At 57.6% G+C, this 24,309-nt stretch overlaps 2 protein-coding genes across 3 annotated transcripts in view; one reads left to right on the forward strand and one right to left on the reverse strand.

Moving 5' to 3' along the window:
* The window catches only part of DNAJC11 (DnaJ heat shock protein family (Hsp40) member C11), a 63,751-nt gene extending 51,629 nt beyond the window's left edge, over positions 1-12,122 (forward strand). Inside the window, exons 11-16 of one of the 2 annotated variants that reach the window (XM_053281384.1) lie at positions 6,723-6,878; positions 7,530-7,599; positions 8,457-8,514; positions 9,186-9,328; positions 9,953-10,082; positions 10,564-12,122. In XM_053281384.1, the coding sequence (XP_053137359.1) occupies positions 6,723-6,878; positions 7,530-7,599; positions 8,457-8,514; positions 9,186-9,328; positions 9,953-10,082; positions 10,564-10,589 (583 nt within the window). In that variant the 3' untranslated portion in view covers positions 10,590-12,122. Of the gene's footprint in view, positions 1-6,722; positions 6,879-7,529; positions 7,600-8,456; positions 8,515-9,185; positions 9,329-9,952; positions 10,083-10,214; positions 10,471-10,563 lie in introns of those variants that run through there. The other variant, XM_053281383.1, reaches the window with a different exon arrangement.
* Positions 12,123-14,674: 2,552 nt separating this feature from the next.
* On the reverse strand, positions 14,675-20,135 carry PHF13 (PHD finger protein 13). Its single transcript, XM_053280572.1, has 4 exons — positions 19,999-20,135; positions 19,286-19,390; positions 17,787-18,315; positions 14,675-16,793 (listed from the first exon to the last, which is right to left on the reverse strand). The coding sequence occupies exons 1-4, from the start codon at positions 20,038-20,040 to the stop codon at positions 16,567-16,569; spliced, it is 903 nt and encodes a 300-aa protein (XP_053136547.1). The 5' UTR covers positions 20,041-20,135; the 3' UTR covers positions 14,675-16,566.
* Between the last annotated feature and the right edge of the window lie 4,174 nt (positions 20,136-24,309).

Consider the following 24,309-nt stretch of genomic DNA (forward strand, 5'->3'; position numbering starts at 1 on the left):
CCAGGGAACAAGCAGGACGGAGCCCTGGCCCAGTTGCTCAGACAGAGGCTACAGCCCCTATCATCCCCAGCCACAGTGGCCGGTTATGGCTGGGGATGATGGGAGTTGTAGTCGAGCAACATCTGGGGACCCCAAGGTGGAGAAGCCTTGCATTAAATAAACATCTTCATGATGGACCAGTGTGATGGAGGGGGCGGGGGGCGGAATGGGACAGGACCCAGAAACAGATACGGTCATTTAGGCAGCTAGAGCATGTGGATGTACAGCTGGCACTCCGTTCTTCAACGGAGAGGGATGTAGCCGAATGCGGAAGGGGCTGAGCTGCAATCCAGGACTCCCCTGGTTCAAATCCCACCTCCGCTTTTGGCAACTCCATCTCTCCCAGCCTCCTCTCCCACTGTCTGCAATGTGGGACTGGTCATGTTGGCCCACTCTACAGAGTTATTGTAAAGATCGCATCAAGGTCAAGTCTTGGATGCCATCTTTGAAGCTTTGAACAGTCCCCTTGAATGTTGAAAGGCATTATAATCCTCCTCCTTCTTCCTCCTCCTCCTCCTCCTCTTACCACCCCCAGCCCCACCACCATTCAGGGCTATTTATTTAATTTGTAGGTTTAAAGGATCCAGATTAAAAACCTCTGAGTGGCTTTAGGAACATAGGAAGCTGCCTTCTGCCAAGTCAGACCCTGGGTCCATCTCGCTCAGGAATGTCTACCCAGACTGGCAGCGGCTTCTCCAAGGCTTCAGGCAGGAATCTCTCCCAGCCCTATCGGGAGACTCTGCCAGGCCATGAACCTGGGACCTTCTGCATGCCAAGCAGATGTTCTAACATTGAGCTAACTTAAAGATAAAACATAAATATGAAGACATCAAAATAGAGCAGAGAAACAGAAGTGACAACATGAAACCACAAAGTCTTAAGCCTGCTCAAACAAGCATGTTTTCAACTGGTGCTTAAAAGGACATAAAGTTGACGTCAGGCACACTGATTTGGGAAGGGAATCCCTTAGGTGAGGTTAAAATCCAGGCAGGTGAATGTGAGAAAAGGTGGTCCGTTAAAGACCCCAGTCCCACCACATTTCTCTCTCTCATCTCTCTCTCTGTCTGTTATATCTGTACACTGCCCCAATCCTCTGTTTCTGGCTGGTTTACAACAACATGAAACAAATCAAAACCTTAAAACAGTTTGAAACCACAATCAAGTTAAAAAGCTTGGGTGAAAAAATAAGTCTTTAAGGACTTTTAAAAGTAGTCAGGAATGGGGAGGCTCTTCTTTCAGCAGGGAGTGCGTTCCAGAGTCTTGGGGCCCCAACAGAGAAGGCCCATCCCTGAGTAGCCACCAGTCACGCCGGTGGCAACTGCAAACGAGCCTCTCCGGATGATCGCAATGGGCAGTGATCCAGGCAGGCATTTAGGGAGGTTGTGCTTCCCTAGGGCTTGAAAGGTTAAAACCACCCTTAGAATTGTGGCTTGGAATGAGCTGTGAGCCAGCAGAGGGGTTTCAATGCTTGCATGGTGTGTTCCCTGTGCCTCACCGCAGTCTGCAGAATTGCAACGGCATTTTGCACTGCTTGTGGTTTCTGAACAGCCTTCAAGGGCAGTCCCGCACACAATGTATTGCAGTAGCCCAAACAAGACATTAATTGGTGCATGGATGGCCAGGCTGTCTCTGTCTAGGAGGGGCCACTGCTGGCCCCCGGCCTCAGAGGCTACTTGGGCCCCCAAAGATAAGGCCAGATCTTAAAGCACCACCAGACTGTGGACCTGGCCCTCCAAGGGGAGTGCAGCCTTCTCCAGAATAGGGTGGGTACCACCATCCAGCCCAGACAAAGGCCCCACAAGTGAGGATCTTCATCTCAATTGGCATGAAAGAGAGCGGCGGAGCAGGATGGCCTCCGCATACTGATCAGACCAGCCTCTGGATCCCTGCGTGACCTTTCTGGCTGATTTGCCCCAGGGGACCCCAGAGCACTTGAGATGACAGAGGCGGCTGCTGCAGGATGCACGGAGGAGCATTGGATCCTGCTCATTCTTCGCGAAGCCGTGAGCGGTCAAAGGGCCACACTCCTCAGTAGGCCAAGGCGGTGCCTTTTTCCTGTCTGTGGAGGAGGTTGTGGGCCAGCAAAAGCGTGCCCCCCTTTAGGGGAAGCGTGTCTCCCTTTCCCTGCCAGGTTGCCCCGTCTCCCTTTCTCTGGAGTCTTGCTCCTTGGCAACCACCCCGCCACCTTGTGAGTCCGGCATGCATGTTTTGGTTGGGCCAGCAGAGGGCTCCAGAGCACCCCCAAACTCTCTGGAAAGCAAGAAGATCCATGCTCAGAATGTGGAGCAGTTTCTTCCGTCTCTCCCTTCCTCCCTGGCTCAAGGAGCATCAATTTCCTTGGCCCAAACCCGGCTGCTCGAGCACCCTAAGCCTGTGCAGGTAGGTAGGTGTTTTGTGTCAACTTGGTGGCTCACGAGCTGTGGAAACTCCAGAGGCAGACCCTTAAGATGGGATGGTGAGGTTTGTGGCCGCTGACTGGGGGCGGCTGCTTGCACATTTCCCTGGGATCTGCCCTCCGTAGAGAGATTGCTCTGATCCCAGGTGAGGAGGAGCACACCATTCCTTCGAGGTAGGCTGCCACCAGTGGGAAGACTGACCTCAAGCCACTGATCAGGCATAGACACGGCTTCAGAACTGTCTGGCTTGGCTCTGGACAGCCCAGAGAGCCCAGCTCTAGACAGATAGTCTAAAAAGACATCCTCAGTAGCACCTGGCCGTTCGAGGCAGTTTTGCAAGTGACCCTCCAGGACTTTTAAAACCAGACTGAAGCCAGACCTCTAAATATAGGAAACATATTAAGAAATAAGAGTTGCACACAAAATAAGGAAATGGGAAATCAACACAGGAATGGCAAAGAAAATACAAAAACATCAACACGGAGTTGAATGTATATTTTGTATGGTATTGGTACCGTATCTGGCCTTATTGAATGTGTGTTTGGGGGCCAGAGATAAACTGGGGCTTCTGTGGGTGTACTGAACACCCTGCTGCCCAACAGAGTCCCTAACTGAGCTGACGGACTTGGTCTCGGGTTTCGTGTTGGAGTCTCCCAGGCTTGCAGTGCTGGGGGACTTCAGTGTTCACTTCAGGACCAATTTGTCTGGGGCGGCTCAGGAGGTCATAGCAGCCATGACAACTGTGGTCCAATCCCAAGCGGTCTCAGGAGCAATGCATGTTGCTGGTCACACGCGTGATCTGGTCTTTTACTCTGATCAGGGTGGTGTTCCGTGGGTGGGGACTCCTGCGATTTCCCCATTGTCCTAGATGGACCACCATCTGGTTAAGGTTGGACTCACAGTCACACCCCACCTTCGCACAGGTGAGGGGCCTATTAGGGGAGGAGAGCTGGTCTTGTGGTAAAAGGAAAAGTTGTTCCATCGAGCCAGTGTTGACTCCTGGGTCCCACAGAGCCCTGTGGTTGTCTCTGGTAGAGTACAGGAGGGGTTGACCATTGCCTCCTCCCACGCAGTATGAGATGATGCCTTTTCTCATCTTCCTATGTCGCTGATGCCTGATATAGGTGTTTCCCATAGTCTCAACAGCTTCCTGTGTTCCTCTTGGCCCCTATTTATATATTTATTCTATTATATATATTTTGAAGGATTTATTTGTGTGAAATAGTTGTAATTCCCAATGACCTACAGTTACCAAATTTTTCATATACAATCCTGCCACTGAAATTAGCTGAATGCACCACTTTTTACACCAGCGTATACTCAAGGGAATTTTAAATATTTTTTTGTAGTTTTTTGAAGAATTTCTGAATCTCATTCTTCCCAATTACCTACAGATATCAAACTTTTGCATGAACACACCTGCCTCTTAAAGTCGCTGAATGCACTACTTTTTACACTGGAATATGCTTGGGGACATGTTTAAATCATTTTGGGGTTTTTTTTAGCAAAGATTCTGAGTTAATAATCATATTTTGACTGTTCTTGTTCTCAACAAATTTTTAACACTCAGTCATCAAATCAATAATTCCAGAATGCCCAAGACAAGCAGAAAATCCTTCTCAGATTCAAATTTACTACGATTCAAATTCACCATATATGGCCATTATACAGTAAAACATATAGTGCTTGAAGTTGAAATCCTACACATTTCAAACTGTTCTTTTACTTCACTTCTGCAAGCACATTACTAAAAAAAACTCTGTTACGTATATTTAATTTCTTGAACTTCCCTACTAGTAAGGGGGAGAAGGCTTTCCCACTCTTCCAGAGAAGAGCAGTTCTTGGAGCCAGTGAGAACCTCAGGACTGGCATATCTCTGATGGGGGCGCTGGTCTTGGGCCAACCAATCTCAGGTGGTCTCCAGACTGAATGTCCTTAATGGGTTTTAACTTGCATGTCTGAAGGTGGCTCTGGTTTGAGCCGGCTTCCTATTGTGGAAAAGGGATTAAGTCTCTGCCTTGAGAGCCAAGTACAAGAGGCAAGGATGGCCCTCCTTCCATCGCAAAGGATGGCCCTCCTTCCATCCCATTCAGATCCCTGAGGGTGGAGGGGAAGGATGAGGCATTCCTGAGCTCAGGCGGAGATCTGCCTTTTGTCAGTGGGTGGAGTTGGGGCTGCTCTCTGCCCCTCTCTGCTGCAAGCCCACCCTCCCTCCAGAATGCCCTATGAAGAAGCCCTGGGATGCTGATCTCCTCTGCTCCACCACACCGCCTCTTCTGCTCCTCACTGCCTTCTCCTTTTCAATATGGCACAGGGGTGGAGGAGGAGGAGGAGGAGGAAGGGAGCAGGAGTAGTTTGCCCCGGAGGGGAGAAAAGACCAGTGGTGGGGCAAGGTGAAGGCAGCGAGGGAGAGGAGGGCAGCAGATAGGGTTGGTCTGTGATTCGTGGGGGGAGAGCTTTGCACGTGCGTATATGCGCTCACACACACACACCCTGTCTGAGCAGGTAGCAAGGAAGAGGTTTTGTTGGGCTGGTAATCTTGGTGGTTTTTATTGGGCTGACTTCTCTGAAGAGTTTGAGGTGTTTGTGGGGGCAGCCATGGGCAGGGTGGCCTTTTAACGGGATTAGGTAAGAGTAAGTAAGAATGGCCGGAGGCGCGAGGGGACTCTGCAGCCTGATAACCTCTGGGGGCCGAAGTCCGAGGTCCCCTCCACCCCAAGGACTGGGGAGCTCAGATTGCCTTGGGAAGTGAAAGGCAATTTCCCTGGAAAGTTCAGCTGTAGGTTGGGAGGTCAAAAATAGTCAGCTGTAATAAGGGAAGCCCCCTTAGTCAGCGTCAGGGCTGGCTTCAGGTCTTCCTTCTGTCTTCCTTCTGAAAAAAAGCCTAGTCAGTTGCTCAGTCGCTCTCAGCAGGATAAACAGCCATCAGAAAAGGATAACATGAAGGAAGTGTTTATGTTACTGCTGAAGACCTGCTTGTTTGTGTTCCAACTTGGGTGGCGTTCTGGCTGGCAAAGCCCTGTGCCTGAAGAGACGCATCCAAACATCCACATTTAGTTATTTATTTAACACATTTTTCTGGGCGGTTTGCAACAAAATAAAAACAGAAAGTAAAACATTAGTTAAAACAAAAACAAAAAGTTTAAAACACCGCAACAATTTTAAGTTTTTAAAACAATATTTTTAAAACAGCATTAAAACCATTAAAACAATATTGATTAAAAGCCTGGGTGAACAGATGCGTCTTTAAAGACTTTTTAAAAAATTGTCAGAGATGGGGAGGCTCTTATTTCAGCAGGGAGCTTGTTCCAAAGCCACAGGGCAGCAATGGAGAAGAAGGCCCCTCCCTGAGTATCCACCAGATGAGCTGGTGGCAAATGCAGAGGGACCTCTCCTGATGATCTCAGTGGGCAGTGGGGTTCATGACGAAGAAGCCGTTCTCTTAAATACCCAGGGCCCAAACTGTTTAGGGCTTTATAGGTTATAACCAGCACCTTGTGTTTTGCCCAGAAACATATCGGCAGCCAGTGTAGCTCCTTCAATACGGGAATAATATGGTCTCTCTGAGATGACCCAGAGACCAACCTGGCTGCCACATTCTGGACCAACTGTAGTTTCCGGACCACATACAAGGGCAGCCCCACATAGAGCGCATTGCGGTAGTCAAGTCTGGAGGTGACCAGCAGAGGTACCACTGTTTTGAGGTCATTCATCTCAAGAAACGGACGCAGCTGGCATATCAACTGAAGCTGATAGAAGGCACTTCTGGCCACTGCCTCAACCTGGGACACCAGGGAGAGGTGTGTGTCCAGAAGCACCCCCAGACTGCGTACCTGTTCCTTCTGGGGAAGTGTGACCCCATCCAGAACAGGCAGATCAACATCGTCTCTCGAGTTCCGACCCCGTCTCATCTGGGTTCAGTCTCAGTTTGTCATCTCTTGGTTTCTGCAGTTTGTTATTGCTGCAGGAGAGAGAAGAGCTGCAGAGACCGGTTACTTTGAAGGCGGGGAGGTTGCTGGTCTATTTAGCACGCGCCTGGGTCTGGTCCGGCAGGATGTTCTTGCACTCTGGTTTTAAAACTGACAGCCATGCAGGACGAATGAGAAGCCTGCTTGGCACTTTTAAAAGCGTCTCACGTGCTGCTGTCGTCCTTGCAACGGCCTTGAAAGGCCAAAGGCCCATGTCTTCCTCCTGCTGGGGTTGGCAATTAAAACTGGAAGCTCGGGGGGGGGGTTCTTCCAGCTGACTCCTCTCCTCCCTCCCTCCCCCCTCCCTCTTGTGTCCCAGGCTGAACAGAGCCAGCCAGACCTACTTCTTCCCGGTCCACCTGACAGACCAGCTGCTGCCCAGCGCAGTCTTCTACGCCACTGTGGGTCCCCTGGTGGTCTACCTGGCCATGCACCGGCTCATCATCCGGCCCTACCTCCGAGCACAGAAGGAGAAGTGAGTGCCTCCCACCCTCAGTCTCTGGGCTTCTAGTCTGGTGGCTATAGGCCATCTCCAGCCTCAGAGGCAAGATGCCTCTGAGTCCCAGTTGCAGGGGAGTCAGAGCAGCAGGAGAGAGGCCACACCCTCCCCTCTTGCCCGTGGGGGCTTCCCGGGGCATTTGGTGAGCCGCTGTGGGGAGAGCAGGAGGTTGGACTGGATGGGCCTTGAGCCGGATCCAGCGGGGCTGTTCTTGTGTACTCATGAAACCTCCTGATGCCTGGGGTTCTCAGACTTGGGTCTCCAGATGATGTGGGACTCCAACTCCTGTAATGGGGAGTGAAGTTTGAGAGCCCCTACTATCAAAGTTAGGGTTGGGGGGAAACAGGAAATAGCTCATCTCTGGGTCACAGACTGGGCTCAGATATGCCTTGTGCATTAGCGCCTGTGCCAGAGAAGCTCCTGGTGGTTTGCATCTCATGGCTTCGATCCCCTCTCTGCCTCCGCTCTGCCACCCTTCCCGGCCCCCAAAAGCCTCTTTCTGGGGCGGCCACTCGTTAGCTGAGTCGCGTTCCAGGCAACCAAAAACATGGGGAGGGGACCAGCAGGGAGGGCAGGAATCCAAAGCCAGTGCCCAGAATTCACAGCCAACTGGCTTTGTTTCACCAGAGATCTGGAGAAGCATCGGGAGAGCACGGCCAGCGACACTTTGCAGAAGAAGCAGGAAGCCGAAGCTGCAGTAAGTCCTTGCCTCTGGCCTTTTCCTTGGAGGGGAGAGCTGGTCTGGTGGGAGCCAGCAGGACTTGTCCCCCTCGCTAAGCAGGGTCCACCCTGGTTGCATCTGAATGGGAGACTTGATGTGTGAGCACTGCAAGATATTCCCCTGAGGGGATGATGGAGCCGCTCTGGGAAGAGCATCTAGGTTCCAAGTTCCCTCCCTGGCAGCATCTCCAAGATAGGGCTGAGAGAGATTCCTGCCTGCAGCCTTGGAGAAGCCGCTGCCAGTCTGTGAAGACAATACTGAGCTAGATAGACCAATGGTCTGACTCAGAATATGGCAGCTTCCTATGTACTGTTCCTAGAGAAATTGTGTAATTTCCTCTTTCTTGTTTGTGTTCATTTGTTTGGAGACAATTTGGGTGATTTTTATTTAAATAACATGTTCCTGCTGGACAGGGTTTAAGCTGGGCTGTAGGGAAGGCTCTGTGAGTGCCAAAGTCCCTTGCAAGGGCAGATGTTCAGCTTTCTCTGGGCTATTTGTTTTTGCTTAACAAGTTTCTAGTCCTTCTGGTCGCAGAGCTAAGCTTGAGAGTGTGCACAGTCTCAAAACACACAACACAAGTCTTTATGGTAGCCTCCTTGTCCCTTTTGTTTTGGGAGTGCTTGTGCTGGAGAACATCCAAGTCTCCCCTGGGCTTAGGCCTTCCCGCCAGTTTTATTTCAGTCTTATTGATGCTTCCAGATAAAAAACGGCTCTCGCCACCCTGCATGCCCTCTTCTCCTGACTGCTGCTGCCGCCCCCACACACCTCCCCTCTTTTTCTCTGAGCAGCAGAGCCGGTGTTGATGCTGGACTCGATTTTGTCCCCTTGCGCAGGTGCGGTTGATGCAGGAATCTGTCCGGAGGATCATTGAGGCTGAGGAAGCCAGGATGGGTAAGGGCTGCTGGTTTCCTTGATCCCAGATGCCTGTGCTGCTTGCGGTGCTTGTACGTCCCTCAGCTCTCGTTCCTAAATGCCGCTGGCGGCGGCTGCTGTTGCTTGATCACCCAAACCGAACAGGAGACGCTGGGCTGAAATGGGGACAGGAGGTGCCTTGGAACGTGTGCCTTCCAGTTTCAGGGTTGTTTCAGGAGTCAGTGGCCATGTCAGTTACTCCTCCGCAGGGCGGTGGGTGTTCTGCGGTGGTGGGTGGTTGCAGAATTCAGCCTCCCAGGGTCTTTGGTTCTTCAGTCACTCAAGCGATCGACTCCAAAAAGAGACGAAACCTTGGGGTAGCAGATGTCAAGACTTAGCACAGTTTGCAGTGGGCCACCTTCAGGCCTTCATATGATTCTTTGCCCCTCCGGATGATGAGCGGAAGCAGAGTGATGCAGCCTGGCCGAATAGATGCCTAATTTATCCGCTCAGCTCTGCGGAGTACAGAATCGGGGATCCCCCCTCCCCCCCGAAGCCTTGCTTGTCCGAGAGGCCATTTCCCCTTGGAAGGCATCCACAGGCTTGTCTTTTTGGTGTCATGCAGCAGGATAGTTCCATGCTGGGAATGCTCTGCCTTTGCCAGACCTGCTTTCAGACTCACCGATCCTCCTCTTTGGTTTCCCTTGCAGGCCTGATCATCGTGAATGCCTGGTACGGGAAATTCGTCAACGACCAGAGCAGGAGGAACGAGAAGGTGAAGGTCATTGATGTGACTGTCCCCTTGCAGTGCCTGGTCAAAGACTCCAAGCTGATGCTCACGGAAGCCTCCAAGGTAGGGGCGGGGGGGGGAGGGCCCCCTCTTCCCAAGCTCAGCCTGCAGAGCTCATGGGGAGAGCGGGGGAGTGTGCAAGGGAGCCAGAGACCTGGCCTGCCCATCTGCTCTTTGGATGTCTTTATGGGAAGACAGCAGTGCCTTCCGCATGGCTATTAAATAAAAAGAAAAAAAAGATTTGCACTTGAGAAATTAGATTGGAAAACCTCACTTGCTCTTCTGTGATGGTTTCGAAGATTTATAACCCCCTTTTGGACCATACGATCCCCGAGATGGCTCACAACAGATTGTGACAATGAACTCATCTCCTGGAGAGGGTAGTCGGGAGAGATGCTGGGGAGATGTGATGTGAACGTCTCTCTTGCTGCTGCTGCTGCTGCCTTTGCCAAGCCGGTGGTGAGAGCCCAGGGGAAGCGAGCGTTTCCCACCCCTACCCCGGAAGCCGGCTTGCAGGCAGTGCTGGATGTTGCGTTTGAACTGTGTGGCTCGCAGCGGATCAGCAGGGGCTCTCCCACGTTGGGGTGCAGGAGCCCAGCCCCGTGGCTGCTGCAGGGGGCCTGGCCTTGTGGGCTGCCTCTGCCACCGCCACCTGGGGCTGAGCAGGTGGCCATTCCTCCCCCACAGGCCGGCCTGCCTGGGTTCTACGACCCCTGCGTTGGAGAGGAGAAGAGCCTGAAAGTTCTCTACCAGTTCCGAGGAGTTCTGCATCAAGTGATGTCTGGCGACAACGAAGCCCTTAGGATACCAAAGCAATGTGAGTAGCGGAGCTGGGCGGACCACCCTGGCCTCTCGGGGAAAGGAAGGCATCTCGGCAGGCAGCTCTCGTGCGGAGCTGGATCAGGCCCCCCAAGGAAGCTCCTCTAGGCCAGCCTCCTGTTTCTCGCAGTGGCCCACCAGATGCCTCTCGGAAGCCACACAGGCAGGAGGTGAAGGCACGCGCCCTCCCTCTCCCGCTGCTGCTGCTGCTGCTGCTCTCCTGCACCTGGGATCCGGAGGCATCCTGCCTCTGAGCCGGGAGGTGGCCTATCGCCGTCAAGGCTGGTCGGCCTGTCCTTCGTGAACTATGCCAACGCTCTGTCCAGCCTGAACAAAACAATAATTAGTGCTGATTTTCCCAACAATAAAACACACCAGCTGCATTGCCTCAGTCTCAGCCCCAATGAAACATCCTCTCTCTCTCTCTCTCTCTCTCTCTCTCTCTCCCCCCGCACGCCCCCCCCCCCCCATCCCAACAGCTCACCGGATTGATACGGACAGCTAATCTGGTGGGGAAGCAGAGAAGGCGTCTGGTTCTGTGCTGGGATCAACAGACACTGTGTGGGTTCTCCTCCCTGGATTCGACACGTCTTCTGCCCGTGGAGAGACTGCTTTTTTAATGATCTACACAGAAGGTGGTTTTACACCCGTTGCGTTGGGGTGGGGGGAGCGAGAGGGAGCCGCTTTTTACGAGACGGTGGCCCTGCAGTGCTCCTCCCCAGGGGCGTGGCTTGAGCAAGCCCGTGTTTCCCGTCTGCCCATCCCCCAGGTGTGGGGGCGGGGGGGTTGCAGTCTGGGAAACCCCCCCCCCACTGCAGGAACCCATGTGTTCAGCCAGGGCCGCTCTGGCGAGAGAAGGGGAAGGGGTGAGCCGGAGACGTCTCTTCAGACTTGCGGCGAGGGGGTTGCTTCAGAGAGCGTGGAGAGGGGGTGGGCGCGGTGGCCTCAGCTCCCCTTCCCCCCTGGAGGGAAAAGCCAAACGTACAGCCGCCTCTGTGCAGACCTCGTTGCCCGTCAGTGGCGCGGTTCACATCCGAAATCACACACAGGTTGGGGAGATCCATCGGGAAGCATTTATTTTCACGCTCAGACCTTCCTGACCCCCATCTGGGCAGCGACTGGATGCTGCGCACTCAGGAAGAGCGACGCCCCTCTCACCTTGACCCTCTCCCAAGCATGCTGGTTCAGAAAGGAACTCTGCTTGGGGACCCGTTGAAAAGCTTTCTGCATGCTAGGAAAAGGGGGCGGGGGGAGGCTAGACCAGACCTAGAGAGGAATTCACTGGCAGGCTGCTGATGCGGGTGCTTAACCTTTCCTCCAGCCCGGGGGCTGTCGCAGCCTCTGGCCTGTCTCTGGGGCAAGAGCGGGGAAAGGCCCTGTCCTGATGATGGCTCGGTCCTCGGAGCCCCACCTTCTGCAAGAGCCTCAAGAATCTGCACCCAAACGAGAATGCATGTGGTGGGGGGGGTGTCTCTTGGCCGGCTCTTCTTCTAAACGATCTATTGGTAGGTAAACTTCTGAGCAGCATGATCAGATTCCCAGGATCCCAGGAGCGGCTCACCCCCCCCCCACACACACACACCCATTGCCCTTGGAATCATGCCCCTTTCCTTCTGATTTGACCGGCTGGCATTGAGCCGAAGGGCTCTCCATTGATGTCTGTTTCCCTTGTGAACCGTCAGTTGTGCAGTAAAGATGATCGTTTGGCCCTTTCCTCCAGGTGGATTCTCCCAGCTTCTTCTCAAGCTGACTCAATGAGAGAAGCACTGAGTGGCCAGGAACCCTAGTACCTTTTGGAAAGCAGGGGGCCGTGAGCACCCCGGAGGCCGCCCGGTTTGGGTGGCGTCTTTGGGGCAGGACCGGCCCACTGGCATCTGCTGCTTTCCAGACCCGTTGAGCGATGGGCTCCCCTCTGCCTCTTCTCTCCCCACCCCTTGTGTTATTGGGAACCTTGCAAGTGCATGACCCGCTGACGAGGGCCGAGCTCCTGGTTTCTGTTGTAACCAAGAAGGACAATAAAATAACCCACTTTCATGAAGGGGGTGGTGTCTTCTGTGAGAATGGTGTGTGGGGCGAGGGAGAATCGCCGGTGGGAAAGGAGCTCTTCCAGGGAGCTCTGAGACTGCTGCTAAGTTCGGGGTGTGGCTGTGTGTGTGTGTGTGCTTAAAAGAGGCTGAGAAGAACCAGACGAGCAACCTCTGTGCACAGAAGGGGAGCCGCTTTCCTGACCCTTTTGGCCGATGAAATGAGATGGTTTCTGGAGATGGGTCTGTTTTGGTGCACTGTGCGTCCTAGCATAGACGGGAAAGCAGAGCGCAGGTCCAGAGATGTGATGGTGGGTGGAGAGTGTGTTGTTGCTAGGAGCATAGGGAGCTGCCTTCTCCCATGCCAGACCCTTGGTGCCTCTAGCTCAGTCTTGTCTACCCAGACTGGCAGTGGCTTCTCCAAGGTGGCAGGCAGCAGGAATCTCTCCGCCAATCTTGGAGATGCTGCCAGGGAGGGAACTGGGAACCTACTGCTCTTCCCAGGGCGGCTCCATCCCCTTAAGCGGAATATCTCACAGTGCTCACACAGGTAGTCTCCCATCCAGATGCAAACCAGGGCAGACCCTGCACCCTACCTCAGTTGCGGCTGAGAATGAAGAGTTGTAGTTCAGCAACAGCTGGAGAGCCCAGTCCCCACCTTTTCAACTCCATTTAAAAACAAAAACGAAATCTCTGAACTCCAGAGCCAGCCTTCCTCTCTTATGAGTGGGGCAGGTCCATCAGGTTAGTGCTGGGAAGCTGGGCAGAGCCTCTCAGCCCCTTGCACTCTGGCCTGCGTTTGCCCCAGAGGGCCACCTCCTCCCCTCCATGGCAGGCAAGGGCTCATGGACAGCTGCTCTGGCATCCCTTGCAGAAATGACTGGTGCCTCCTAAGGGTTTGCCTTACTGGCCTCCTCTGTGGTGCTGGAGACGTGCCCTGGCAAGGAGGTGGCGGGCAGCACACCTGTAAGGCAAGCAGAGATGCTCAGAGCTTGTGGCTTTCTTTGTTTTTTGCTGCCCACCTCGGTCCCTGCTATAAACCAAGCTAAGGAGAAATCTCTGGAGTGGGGTTTTGCTCCCTGGTAAAAACTCACCCGCCCAGCAGTTCTGACCCCTCTTCCTTCCTCGCATCAGCTGCAGAGGGACCTGTGCGCTGCTCACCTCTGCCCTGGGTGCTGATGCTGCTCTTACCTAGGAAGCTGCCATAGACTTGAGTCAGGCCCTGGGTCCATCTAGCTCAGCATTGCCTACGAACCCAGACTGGCAGCGGCTTCTCCCGGGTTGCAGGCAGGAGTCTCTCCCAGCCCTCTCTTGGAGATGCTGCCGCCAAGGAGGGAACTTGGGACCTAGATGCTCTTCCCAGAGTGGCGAATCTCTCCCAGTGCTCACACTTCTAGTCTCCCCTTCATATGCAGCCAGGGCAGACGGCTGCTTAGCTAAGGGGACGAGTCGTGCTGCCTAACACCAGACCAGCTCTCCGCTGCAGAGCTGAGCCTCTCTGGGCGCTGGCGCTGCCTGGAGTCAAGATTAAAGATGCTCCACGGAGGAAAGGGCGCCTCCTCTCCCTCCCTCCCTCCCCGGCGCTTGCCCCCGCATGGATTGGTCGCATCGCTGCAAGTGGGAGCCGGCAGTGAAGGTCGCGTACGGCGCTCGGTTTTGTGCATCTCTTTGGAGGAAACGCGAGGCAGGGCATAGAGGAGGACGGAGGCTAGAGGTGCGTCCTCGGCGCCTGCTTCCGGGCGCCTTCTGAATTCTGCCTCTGCGGGGAGACTGAGTCAGCGGGGTGCTGGCGCGGCTCTTGACCTAGTGGCTGTACGTTCCGGCGGCGCTCAGCAAAAATGGCTGCCGGCGCCGCCCTGGAAGGCTGTCCTGTGACCCGGAACCGGCCGGCCGGCACCTGGTTGGAGGTAAATGACCTGGCGGCGCCAGCAGGGAGCCTCCGGCACACGCTCGGTCAGAAGGCGAGCTCCTCTCCCTCGGCAAGCCCCGCTCTGGGCTGCTGTGCTCTGCACAGTCTCAGAGGCTCTCTTGCTGCTGCATATATTGCAGGGCTCCGCAGCTCTGAGACCATTCTGGCCCTCACGGCCCTCCCCCTCAAGGGACCCCCCCCCAGTCCTCGGCTGCTTTGCTTAGGCGTAGGGAGCTGCTCCAAGAACCGTCTGCTGGGCCAGGGCTGGCCAACCTGAACCTCTCCTGCTGCTGTTAGACTACAACTCCCATCACCCACCCCCAACTGCAACCCACCCCTGACCTTTTTGCTGGCTGCCCAGCTCCTCGCCACTATTACTCACTTTATATTTAGGATTCATACAGCACTTAAGCATTTGCCGCCTTCTTCTTCTTCTTCAGACCTCTGGTCCAGCCAACTTGATCTTGTCTGCACTGACGGGCAGCAGCTCTTTCCCGGCCCTCCCTGGAGATGCTGCCAGGCCTCGAACTTGGGGCCTTCTGCATGCCAGGCAGGGGCTCTGCCCCCCAGCCACAGCCCCCTCCCTGCCGCAGGGCAGCCCACAGACGGGATTTCGTTTTTGGGTCAGAGACAGACAGGAGGCCTTTTAGTCCATAAAAGGAAAAAAAAATATTTTATTTTTAAAAATCAAAGCTCTCGGACTGAGATGGTACATGGATAAACTCACAAACATGCGGCTGTTTATTTTTCTGCTGACAACCCAACCAGCCGAGGTTTGAGACGCGCCCCCCCCCCCATGTGATAAAAAGGGAAACAGAACAAGAACTACTGCCATGAGGACACCCTCCTCCCAACGCCCATCAGCCCGGTCATTGCGGCTGGGGCGGACAATCTGGGGCCCCGAGGCTGGGAAAGCGCTGCACAAGACGCTCGAGCTGGACCCCAGCAGGAGCCTCCTCTCGCGCCCAAGCCCCACTGTGACCCATAGAGCCCAAGCCAGCTGCTTCCCAAAGCCTCTGACCCGCCCCACAGAGCAAGGACAGCAGCCTGAGGCGGAAACCCTGCGGCCAGTGGCCAAAGCCCCAGGAAAACCCCAATCCCACCTCCTGCACCGGAGAGCCAAGTTCTCCCCGCAAGTGTGCTCTCGAGGGAGAAGATCACACGGGGGGCTGCAAAGCCGTCCTGCCGGAACTTGCTGGGGGTGGCGGATTACCCACCCCTCCCTGTTCCCTACCCTCCGCTCAAGGCCCTGCACAGGCTCACATCCAGAAGGAAGAAGACGCACAACCCTGACTGCTGCGGGTGCTCCATCTGGGTCTCCACCTTCCCTTCCCCCCCTTAAAAGAGCCGGCATGGTGTAGTGGTGAGAGTGCTGGACTAGGACCGGGGAGACCTGAGTTCAAATCCCCCTTCAGCCATGAGACTTGCTGGGTGACTCTGGGCCAGTCACTTCTCTCTCAGCCTAACCTACTTCGCAGGGTTGTTGTGAAAGAGGAACTCAAGAATGTAGTACACTGCTCTGGGCTCCTTGGAGGAAGAGCGGGATATAAATGCAAAATAATAATAATAATAATAATAATAAATAATTTAAGAAGAGCTCTCCCCTCAGCTCGTGGCCCCATCGGCCGCAGAATCTTCTCTCCAACAAGGATCCACCCACTGCACCATCTGGCCGCTGCAAGGGAAGCACCTTTGGCCTCTTTGCATCCACCCCCCCCCAGCAGCTCCAAGGTCAGAACCCACAGCAGGTGCTTGTTAAGCCCATGGCGAGCCAGCGGGGGGGGGGCAGGTTCCCCCTCCACCCCGGAACGGCCACTCGCCTGACTTCCAGCCCAGAAGCCTTCCGCGAGCAAGAGTCCAGCTGGCTCCCTCCCCCAGAGACCTCTCAGCCAGCCCCCCAAGCCGTTTCCCTGCCTCTTCCTGCCTGGCCCTCCTCAAGGAAAGCCCGAGCGGGAGGCCAAAGCCGTCAGGATCCGGGGGGGGGGGGGGAGAAGCCAGGGGAGCTGTGGCCCTCGCCAGGAGGGGGTGGCTTCCCCCACTGAGCTGCTGGAAGCCAAAGGGTGGCTTCTACCGGAGGAGCCAGAGGTCCCTTAGTGGGGGGAGGGAGGGAGGGAGGGAGGCGGTGGTGCTTCCCTGCGGCCCCAACCCGCCAGGTGGGCGGCAGCTTGCTCATGTCCCCGCATCGCTGAGGGGGGTCCCAGAGGAGGGAAGCCCCTTGTCCCTCTGATTCTCAGCCTGCCTCATCCCCTCTCGGGGCATGTCGGGGGCTGCCAGCCAACCTCGCCCCTTCCCACTGGGATCTGAGATGGGGGGGAAGGAGCGAGGGCCCCCAGAGCTGGGCAGGGGCTCCTTCTCGTGGCCCCGGCCTCCCCCAGGCCCTTCTGGCGTTCTGGGCCGGCCCCTTTCCCAGCAGCAGCAGCAGCGGCGGCGGCTCAGGCGGGCCCCCGGCAGGAGGCAACCCGCCCCGCCTGCGTTTCCGCTCCTCCTTGGCCGGCCGGAGCCTGGTGCTCCTCGGCGGGGCCCTCTCGGCAGCGGCCCCCCTCCGCCCGCTAGTCCAGGAAGCGCCGGCGAGAGTCCGTGCGGGAGCGGTTGGAGCGCCGGATGTCAAACTTGGCGTCCCGGCACTTCTGGCAGACGTAGACCTCGGGGACGTTGGCCTTGCGGATCTTGGCGCAGGAGAGGTGGACCCAGGTGTGGCACTCGCTGCACTCGATCATGGGGCGCCCGGCGAAGGGCTTCAGGCAGAAGCAGGTCACCAGGTCCCAGGAGTCGTCGTCTGGGGGGGGGGGAGGGAGAAGAGAGGGGCACAGCGCCAGCCAGGGAAGGGGGCCGCCCTCGTCGGTCGCGCTGGGCCAGGAGGGCAGCCCTGCCTGGGAGGGCGGGAAGGGAGGCCGAGGAGGGGGGTGCTTTGAGGCACGGCACGGCCCTGCCCTCGAAGGCCGGTGGGAAGACGCGCCAGCCAAAGCTGGACCCTTGCAGCTGGAGGTGACCCTTGCCCTTGGGTGGGCCCTTGGGTGGGGGGCCCTGCTCCTTTAAGGGAGCCCTCCCGAGCCCCCCCCCCGCCCCCCGCATCTTGGGAGGTGTGCACAGAGTGCTGGGCAATGCAGCCCTTCCCAGCACTCTCCTGCCCAAGCTCTGAAGACAGCTTGGATCTCCTCTGCACATCAGGGAACGGCTCCCGCACGGAAGGTTTCGTGCCCAAAGCGCCCCCACGCGAAAAACGGGGGAGAGCATCGCACCAGAGGCGCCTGAAAGCAATGCCCGGGTGGAGAAAGGAGAGGCGCGTTTTCCTCCCTCTTTCCCCAGAGCAGCAGAGCTCCGGAGCATCCAATTAAACTGATTGGCGGGAGGCCCGGGACAAACACAAGCCCCTCCTTCGTCACACCACAGAGGACGGGTGGATGAGGTTTGCTGCCACGAGATGGGCGAGACTCCCGGAGCTCAAGGGGTCTCTCGGTGGCTGTCAGTCCCAACGGCTGCATGGAGCCTCCACATTCAGAGGCAGTATATCCCTACATGCAAACAGCAGCGCGGGGGGCGGGGGCAGACACTGGAGCGGAGCTGCAGGCCTGCTCTAGCCAGCTTCCCAGTGACAGGCCAGCCCTCTTCGGACCCCTGAGGCTCCACTCTGCCCCACAGGGCTGCAGAACCAGCCCCCCCCCCCCCGGGGCTCACGCCACTGGACCGCTTCCCTCCTCCCCCCCCCCCGGGCCACAGAGCTCTCCCCGTCTTTGCCCAGAGAGGGGAGCCGCCCCTCCCACCCCCCTACCTGAGTCCACCATGATGTCCTCGTCGTCCCCGCTGCCGTCCTCGTCGCGGAAGACCACCTGCTTGCCCTGGCGGATGATGGTGCGCTTGCCCACCGTCTGGATCAGGCCCTGCTCCTCGGGGGCCGCCGGCGGGTACGAGGAGGCGCTGGACGGCGTGTCCGAGTCCCAGCGTTCGGCGGAGGACTGCGCGTCGCCTTCGGAGGAGGGGCTCAGGGGCCCCAGCTCCCCATAGGGCTCCTCCCGGGGGGGCACGGCCGCGCCCCTCCCCAGCAGCTGCCTCTTCCTGCACACCTGCTTCTTGGTGGCCTTCCGCTCTGCCCGGAAGCCGCCGTGGGGCTCGGCTGCCCACTGGCACAGGGCCGAGTAGGCTTTGCTGTGCTTGAGCAGGCTGAAGCTCTTCCGGGACTTCTTCGCCGGCAGGGAGGCGGCCTGCGGGAGGTCGCCAAAGCGGGGCTCCCCACCGCTGTCGCTGTCGGTGGTGCCGCCGGTGCTGTTGGCGGGGCTGGGGCTGCTCCGGACAGAGGAGTCCTGCCAAGGAGGGCAGAGACGGTGGTCTCACAGCCGGAGGGCCCAGGGACAGGAGCTCTCCCTTCAGACTGGGGGGTCTCCTCTTTGGGCCGGGGGACTACAGCTCCCATCAGCCCCTGCCACGACCGGAGAGGAGAGCCGGTCTGGTGGGAGCCAGCATGACTTGGCTAGTGGCCTGACTCCTTATGGGGCAAGCTGCCTGTGTTCCTTGCAGCCCCCCCCCCCCCGTTGAGAAGAGCCCCTGCTTTGGAGAAGGAAACCCTCCTTTGCCCACCCCCCTGGGAGCCTGTTTGTGAGACGGGGCATTTGTAGGTCAGGGGGCGGCAGCCTGCCTGCCGCTTCCTCACTGGGGGTGGGCGCAGGGGCAAGCATGAACGGCCCCCTCTGCAAAGCAGGGTCCACCCTGGCTTGCATTTGGAGGGGTGACAACACGTGAGCCCGGCTGGCTGGCGGAGATTCCCCTGGAGGGGATGGAGAATGGAGTGGCCCCTGGAGGGAGCCAGGACTCAGAGGAAGAGCCCCAGCTTGGCCTGCAGGTGGTCCCGGGGGGCCAACCCCTGGCGGCAGCCCCAAGCAGGGCCGGGAGAGACTCCCGCGTGGACCCCTGGAGAGCCGCTGCCAGTCTGGGCAGACAGTCCTGGGCTAGAGGAAGCAGCACAAGACAACTTGGGGGCACCAGCAGGAGGGCCGGGCGGAGACTTGGCCCCAGGGACCCCCAGCCCTAGCCAGACACGCCCCCCCAGGACCTCTTCCAGGAGCGCTTGGGAACCCCCAGAGTCCCTCCTCCCCAAAGCAAGGCGGGTGCCAGCAGCCTCCTCTGGAGGAATGGAGGGGCCCCTCCCTCCGGCCAGCCCCCCAGAGCACCCACGGCCCGGCTCTCCCTGCGACCGAGGCCCCCCCCCGGGCTCCCGGGCTCAGCATGGCCCCCCTTCCCTCGCCCAAGGGTGCCGCCGCCGCCCCCCCGTAGTACCTCTTGCGGGTAGGGGGTGTAGCCGGCGTAGGCCAAGACGAAGGTGCAGAACTTGTTGAAGTCCTCCACTGTCCGCCGCCTCTTGCAGCAGCCGGGGGAGAAGTCCTGGCGGGGGGGGGAGGAGAGAGTGAGGGGGGGGCTTGCACGGAGGAGGAGGAGGGGCCAGGAGAGGCGCCCCGCCCCAGAGCGGAGGGGAGGAGGAAACTTTGGCGCCGGGGGGGGGGGCGGGGAGCGGCTGCAGCAGACGAGGGGCTGCGGGGGGGACCCTGCTTGCAACACCCCCTCCCCACCCCCCTTTCCTGGCAGATCCAGCGCTAGGGAGGGCGGCGACGGCGCCGCTGCTCAGGGTCTCTCCCGTGCAGCGGAGGGGGGGCTGCCTCCACCTATTCCTCCGGGGGAGAGAAGCCCCCCCGCCCCGCCCCCCCCGCCGCTACTGCTGCTGCTCAGCCAGGGGCCAAATCTAGATGGGTGGGGGGAGCAGCAGCAGCACAAGCACATAATACGCCCCTTCCGAGTTGGGGGGGGGGAGAAAAGGGGGCAATCTCGGGGGGGGCGATGCTCCTGCTGCTGCCTCCGCCTCCCGCCTCCCCCCCTTCTTCCAGCGCCCCTTCCCCAAAGGGGCTGCCAAGACCCTCCCAAAGGGGGCAGCCCCACTGCTAGGGCGAAGAACGAGGGGCTGCAGGGTCTTCCCTCCCGCGGGGTGGGGGTCTCACCTCGGGGGTCGGCGGGGGCGAGGCGCAGGAGTCCGAGTCCATGGCGGGGGCGGCGGCGGAGGCTCCGAGCAGGTACCGGCAGCGGAGCGGGAGGAGGGCGAGCCGGCGGGGGGAGGGGCGGGCACCGGAGCCCCGCCCCTCCCGCCCACACGGGGCGGGGCCTCCTGCTGCAGTTGCGCCTGCGCGCGTCCCGGGGCTTCTCGGGAGTCGTAGTCTTCATGCTCTGCCGCGCGGCACGCCGGGAGAGGTAGTCCTCGGCTGCACACAGACTGTACTCTCTCTCCTCGTGAGGAGGAGGAGGAGGAGGCCCGTCCTTAGGCAGCTGCTTCCTACCGAGTCGGACCCTTGCTCCATCTAGCTCAGCATTGCCTACGAACCCAGACTGGCAGCGGCTTCTCCCAGGTTGCGGGCAGGAGACTCTCTCTTTCAGCCCTATCTTGGAGATGCTGCCCGGGAGGGAACCTGGATCCTTCTCCCCCAAGGGGAAGATCTTGCAGTGCTGCCTCACACAGGTAGTCTCCCGTTCGAATGCAGACCAGGGCAGGCGCTGCTTAGCAAAGAGGACCATTCATCATGGTGGCACCCACAAGACCGGGCACATCTTCCCTGACCAGGCACATTTTGCGTAGATTACGCTACTAGGAAAGCTCAAGAAATGCAATATATATATAATGGATGGATTCTTTTTTAAATGCTTCTGCTTGCAAACGGGGAGTAAAAGACCAGTTTGAAAAAACTCTCACTATATTCGTTATAGTGAGATATATAGATATATAGACCTGTGTGTTTTGGGGTGGGGAGACCTGGTCTTGGAGTAGCAAGCCTGACTTGTCCCTTTAGCTAAGCAGGGCCCACCCTGGCTTGCATTTGAACGGGAGGCTACATATGTGAGCACTGGAAGATATTCCCCTGAGGGGGATGGAGCCGCTTTGGGAGGAGTAGAAGGTTTAGAGTTCCCTCCCTGGCAGCAACTCCAAGAGAGGGCTGAGAGAGAGACTCCTGCCTGCAGCCTTGGAGAAGCTGCTTCCAGTCTGTGAAGACAAAGTTGAGCTAGATGGACCAAGGGTCTGACTCAGTACATGGCAGCTGCCTAAATTCGTGTGTGCATTCTAAGTTGACGGTGTGGTCACAGCACTCTGCACATGCTCAGAGAGACAGAGAGTTGCTGGCCGGGGGCGGAGCTCTGTCAGCCCCCGCCCCCTTTCAGGGAGCTTGTTTGCTGCTGGCGGGAGCTCGGCTCTCCCGGGCTGCTGCGCGCTCCCTTCCGCCCCGCTCTCTCTGCGCCTGGGGGCGCGCGGCGGCGGGGACGTCTGCAGGGGCCCCTCCAGGCGGGGAGAGGGGGGCTGCCCTCCTAGGGTGGGGGAGAGGGGAGGCCGAGCAGGCTGGAGGCAGGGGGGCTGCTTCAGCGGGAGAGCCCCCCGGCTGGGCTGGGCAAGCGCCCCCCCCTCCCAGCAGCAGCGGCGAGCCAGCGTGCCTGCTTGGCCCTTCCGGGAGGCAGAGAGCGGCTCCCCTCCCGGAAAGGGGGCACTGTCTGGGGGGCTCCCTCTGCCTGCCGCGGGGGGCGGGCGGGGGTGTCTTCATGGCGGCGGCTGCTTCTAGCCCAGGTCTCAGGAGGGCAGCGGTCTTGCTGCTTTGAAGGGATGCTGCGGCTGCAGAGCGCGAGCCTGAGGGGGACCAGCCCTGGCTCGCCCTGATGACAGTGGAGGGCGGGGGAAGAACTCGGGAGCACCCTGGGGAGGGGCGGGGCCCCTGGGAAATAACCTCCACTGGTCACCAGTACTGAGCCCACCTGGAGTGCCCACCCGGCCCCTCTGTCTGCCTTAGCCATTGAAAACGACCACCCCCACCCCATGGCCTACCGTTTTAAAAGGCTGGCCAGCTCTTTTCATCCAGCATTTCCACCCCCTCGTCCATTCTTTCACCGGTAGGGGGGACAGAGCAGCACCCTGAGTGGAAAGAGAATTCAAATCCGTGGGGTGGCAGGGTCCAGGCCACCTGCCGACAGACATCCCTATTCAAAATCGGAATTTCCTGGGGCTTGTCCATGTCCCCCCTGCTAACTGCTGGGCCAAGCGGCTCATTTCCAAGTGGGGGTCTCGTAGACTGGGCACAAACTGGCCGGCAGGCAGCAACAGGCCCTATTCAGCTCAGCACAGCATCCTTGCCAGTGGCCCTGTCTGTCTCTGTCTGTGTGTGTGTGTGTGTAAGATTGTGAGCCTTTTTAGAATCATAGTACTTGTATGTTAGAGCTGGAAGGGGCGGGGGGGGGGTCTTCTCCTCCTGCTCAGTGTGGGCATCTCCCCCGCAGATGCCTCTCCAGGCTCTGTTTTAAGACCATTTTTAAATCTGCCCAGCCTCTGCTTGAAAACCTTCAACAAAGGCAAGCCCACCATTGCATGAGGCAGGCAGTTCCACTGTCCAACAGCTCTTGCCATCAGGAAATTCCTCCTGGTGACTAGCCTGAACCGACTTCCTTGTAATTTAAGGCCCTTGGTTCTCAACTGGCTCCCAGGACCCACAGAGAAAAGTCCGCCCTTTCTTCTTGGTGGCAGCCTTTCTGAAACCTGGAGATGGCTCTCCTATCCCCCTCCATCTTCTCTCCTCCAGGCTGAACAAACCCACCACCCCTCTTCTTCTTCTGTGTAAACCACTTTTGAGATTATTTCGTGGCTGCTGTCAAGTGGCGTATCAACCACCCTTTGGGCTCCTGGAAGTCACTGGGTACCTGGGCGTGTGGTGAGGGTGAGGCCCCTGCTGTTGTGTGACCCAGGTTCTTGGGATGTCCTCCTCCTTCAAGCTCCCACATGGAGCTTGGCTGGCGCTTGGCTGGCTGGTGAGAGATTTCAACCCCCCTCCCGCCCCTGCTCCGTGTCCAGGCTTACTAGGCAAGTTACTTGAACCCAGAAAGGGAGGCTGCACTGAAAAATGAACTTTTTTGGAGCTACAGAGATGCCCCATGCCGCCCCCCTGCCCCGGAAGGGGGGACTCGCCTTGCAAGTGTTTACAGGTTTCTCTTGCAAACAAGTCCCAAGTTCTGATCCATGTTGCAAGGGGACAAGGTCAGCATAACATCTTGCCGGACGGGAATGCTTGGGGGCTCGCCACAGTTGAGTCAAACGACTGGCACGTGTGTTAGGAAATGTCCCCGGCTGGCTGTCTGGCTGCTAAGCGGGGAAAGAGTTTTCTCCACCCCTTGAACTGGCAGCCACGGTCCCCCCACTTTCCTGGCCATGGTAGGACATTTTTCCTCCAGTCTTATATAATGTGCACCGTGATTATCCCAGAGGAGGGAGGGGGAGTCCTGTTTAAAAAGTTCCTGCTTTATAAGTTTCCTTGTAGAGGCGGACGGCCTGGAGGTTTTCTTGCCAGGAGACCGAGCCGGAGAGTTTTTGCTCTGAAGCATTTTGGCAACAAGGACTTTTTTTGGGTTGACCATTGAGCACATGAAATCTGTGTGGCTCCAAAACTGTGCCCGAGTGAGATGGACGTTCTGGGCTGGGGCAGCAGCCTGCCTCCTGCTGGGTCTATATCTTTGCCATTAGTCTTGGAGTCTTATAGAAATTGCACGTCGCAGTGTTGGCCCATTAGCACAAAAGCCAAACGCTGCAGTCTGGTAACACCTTTATTGGGCGGTGGGGTGCGGGCAAAGGCTTCAGCAGCCTGCTTAAGAGTACTCCAGAATTCTTCAGGAGGTGATTGATTGATTGATTAAGTGCCGTCAAGTCGGTGTCGACTCTCAGTGACCACAGAGAGAGATTCTCTCCAGGATGATCATCTGTCTCCCACTTGGCCTTTGAGGTCTCTCCGTGGTGCCTTCATGGCTGTCCTGATTGAGTCCCTCCACCTTGCTGCTGGCCGTCCTCTTCTTCTCTTGCCTTCCACTTTCCCCAGCATGATGGACTTCTCCAGGGAGCTGGGTTATAACAACCTTAAAATGGAGTGTAGGGGGCGCAATGTCGACTGGATTAATGAGATGCCCAGGTGCTGGTTTCAGGATGCCCTGGGGGCTTCTGGGTTCCCCTTTTTAAGAAAGACGTAATTATCTAGCATCATTTATCTGTTCTGTCTCCAGCATGGGCCTCTTGAGCAAGAGGAAAAGCTTTTGAGTCCTCCAGAGCGCTCCATGAGGCTGGACGTTAGGCAGGGCTCCAGACTCCTGGTCTTTTCAGATGGAGCCGGTTAGGGTGCAAAATCTGGGGGTTTACTAATAAGCCTGCGGGTGCTGCTGCTGTGCTCTGTTCCCCCTCCCTTACCAGCTAGTAAGGGCCAATGTCTTGGAAAGAGTTACGGTACTACTTCTTGGGCTACTCA

Source organism: Hemicordylus capensis, chromosome 16 (genome assembly GCF_027244095.1).
Source record: "Hemicordylus capensis ecotype Gifberg chromosome 16, rHemCap1.1.pri, whole genome shotgun sequence".
Classification (NCBI taxonomy): domain Eukaryota; kingdom Metazoa; phylum Chordata; class Lepidosauria; order Squamata; family Cordylidae; genus Hemicordylus; species Hemicordylus capensis.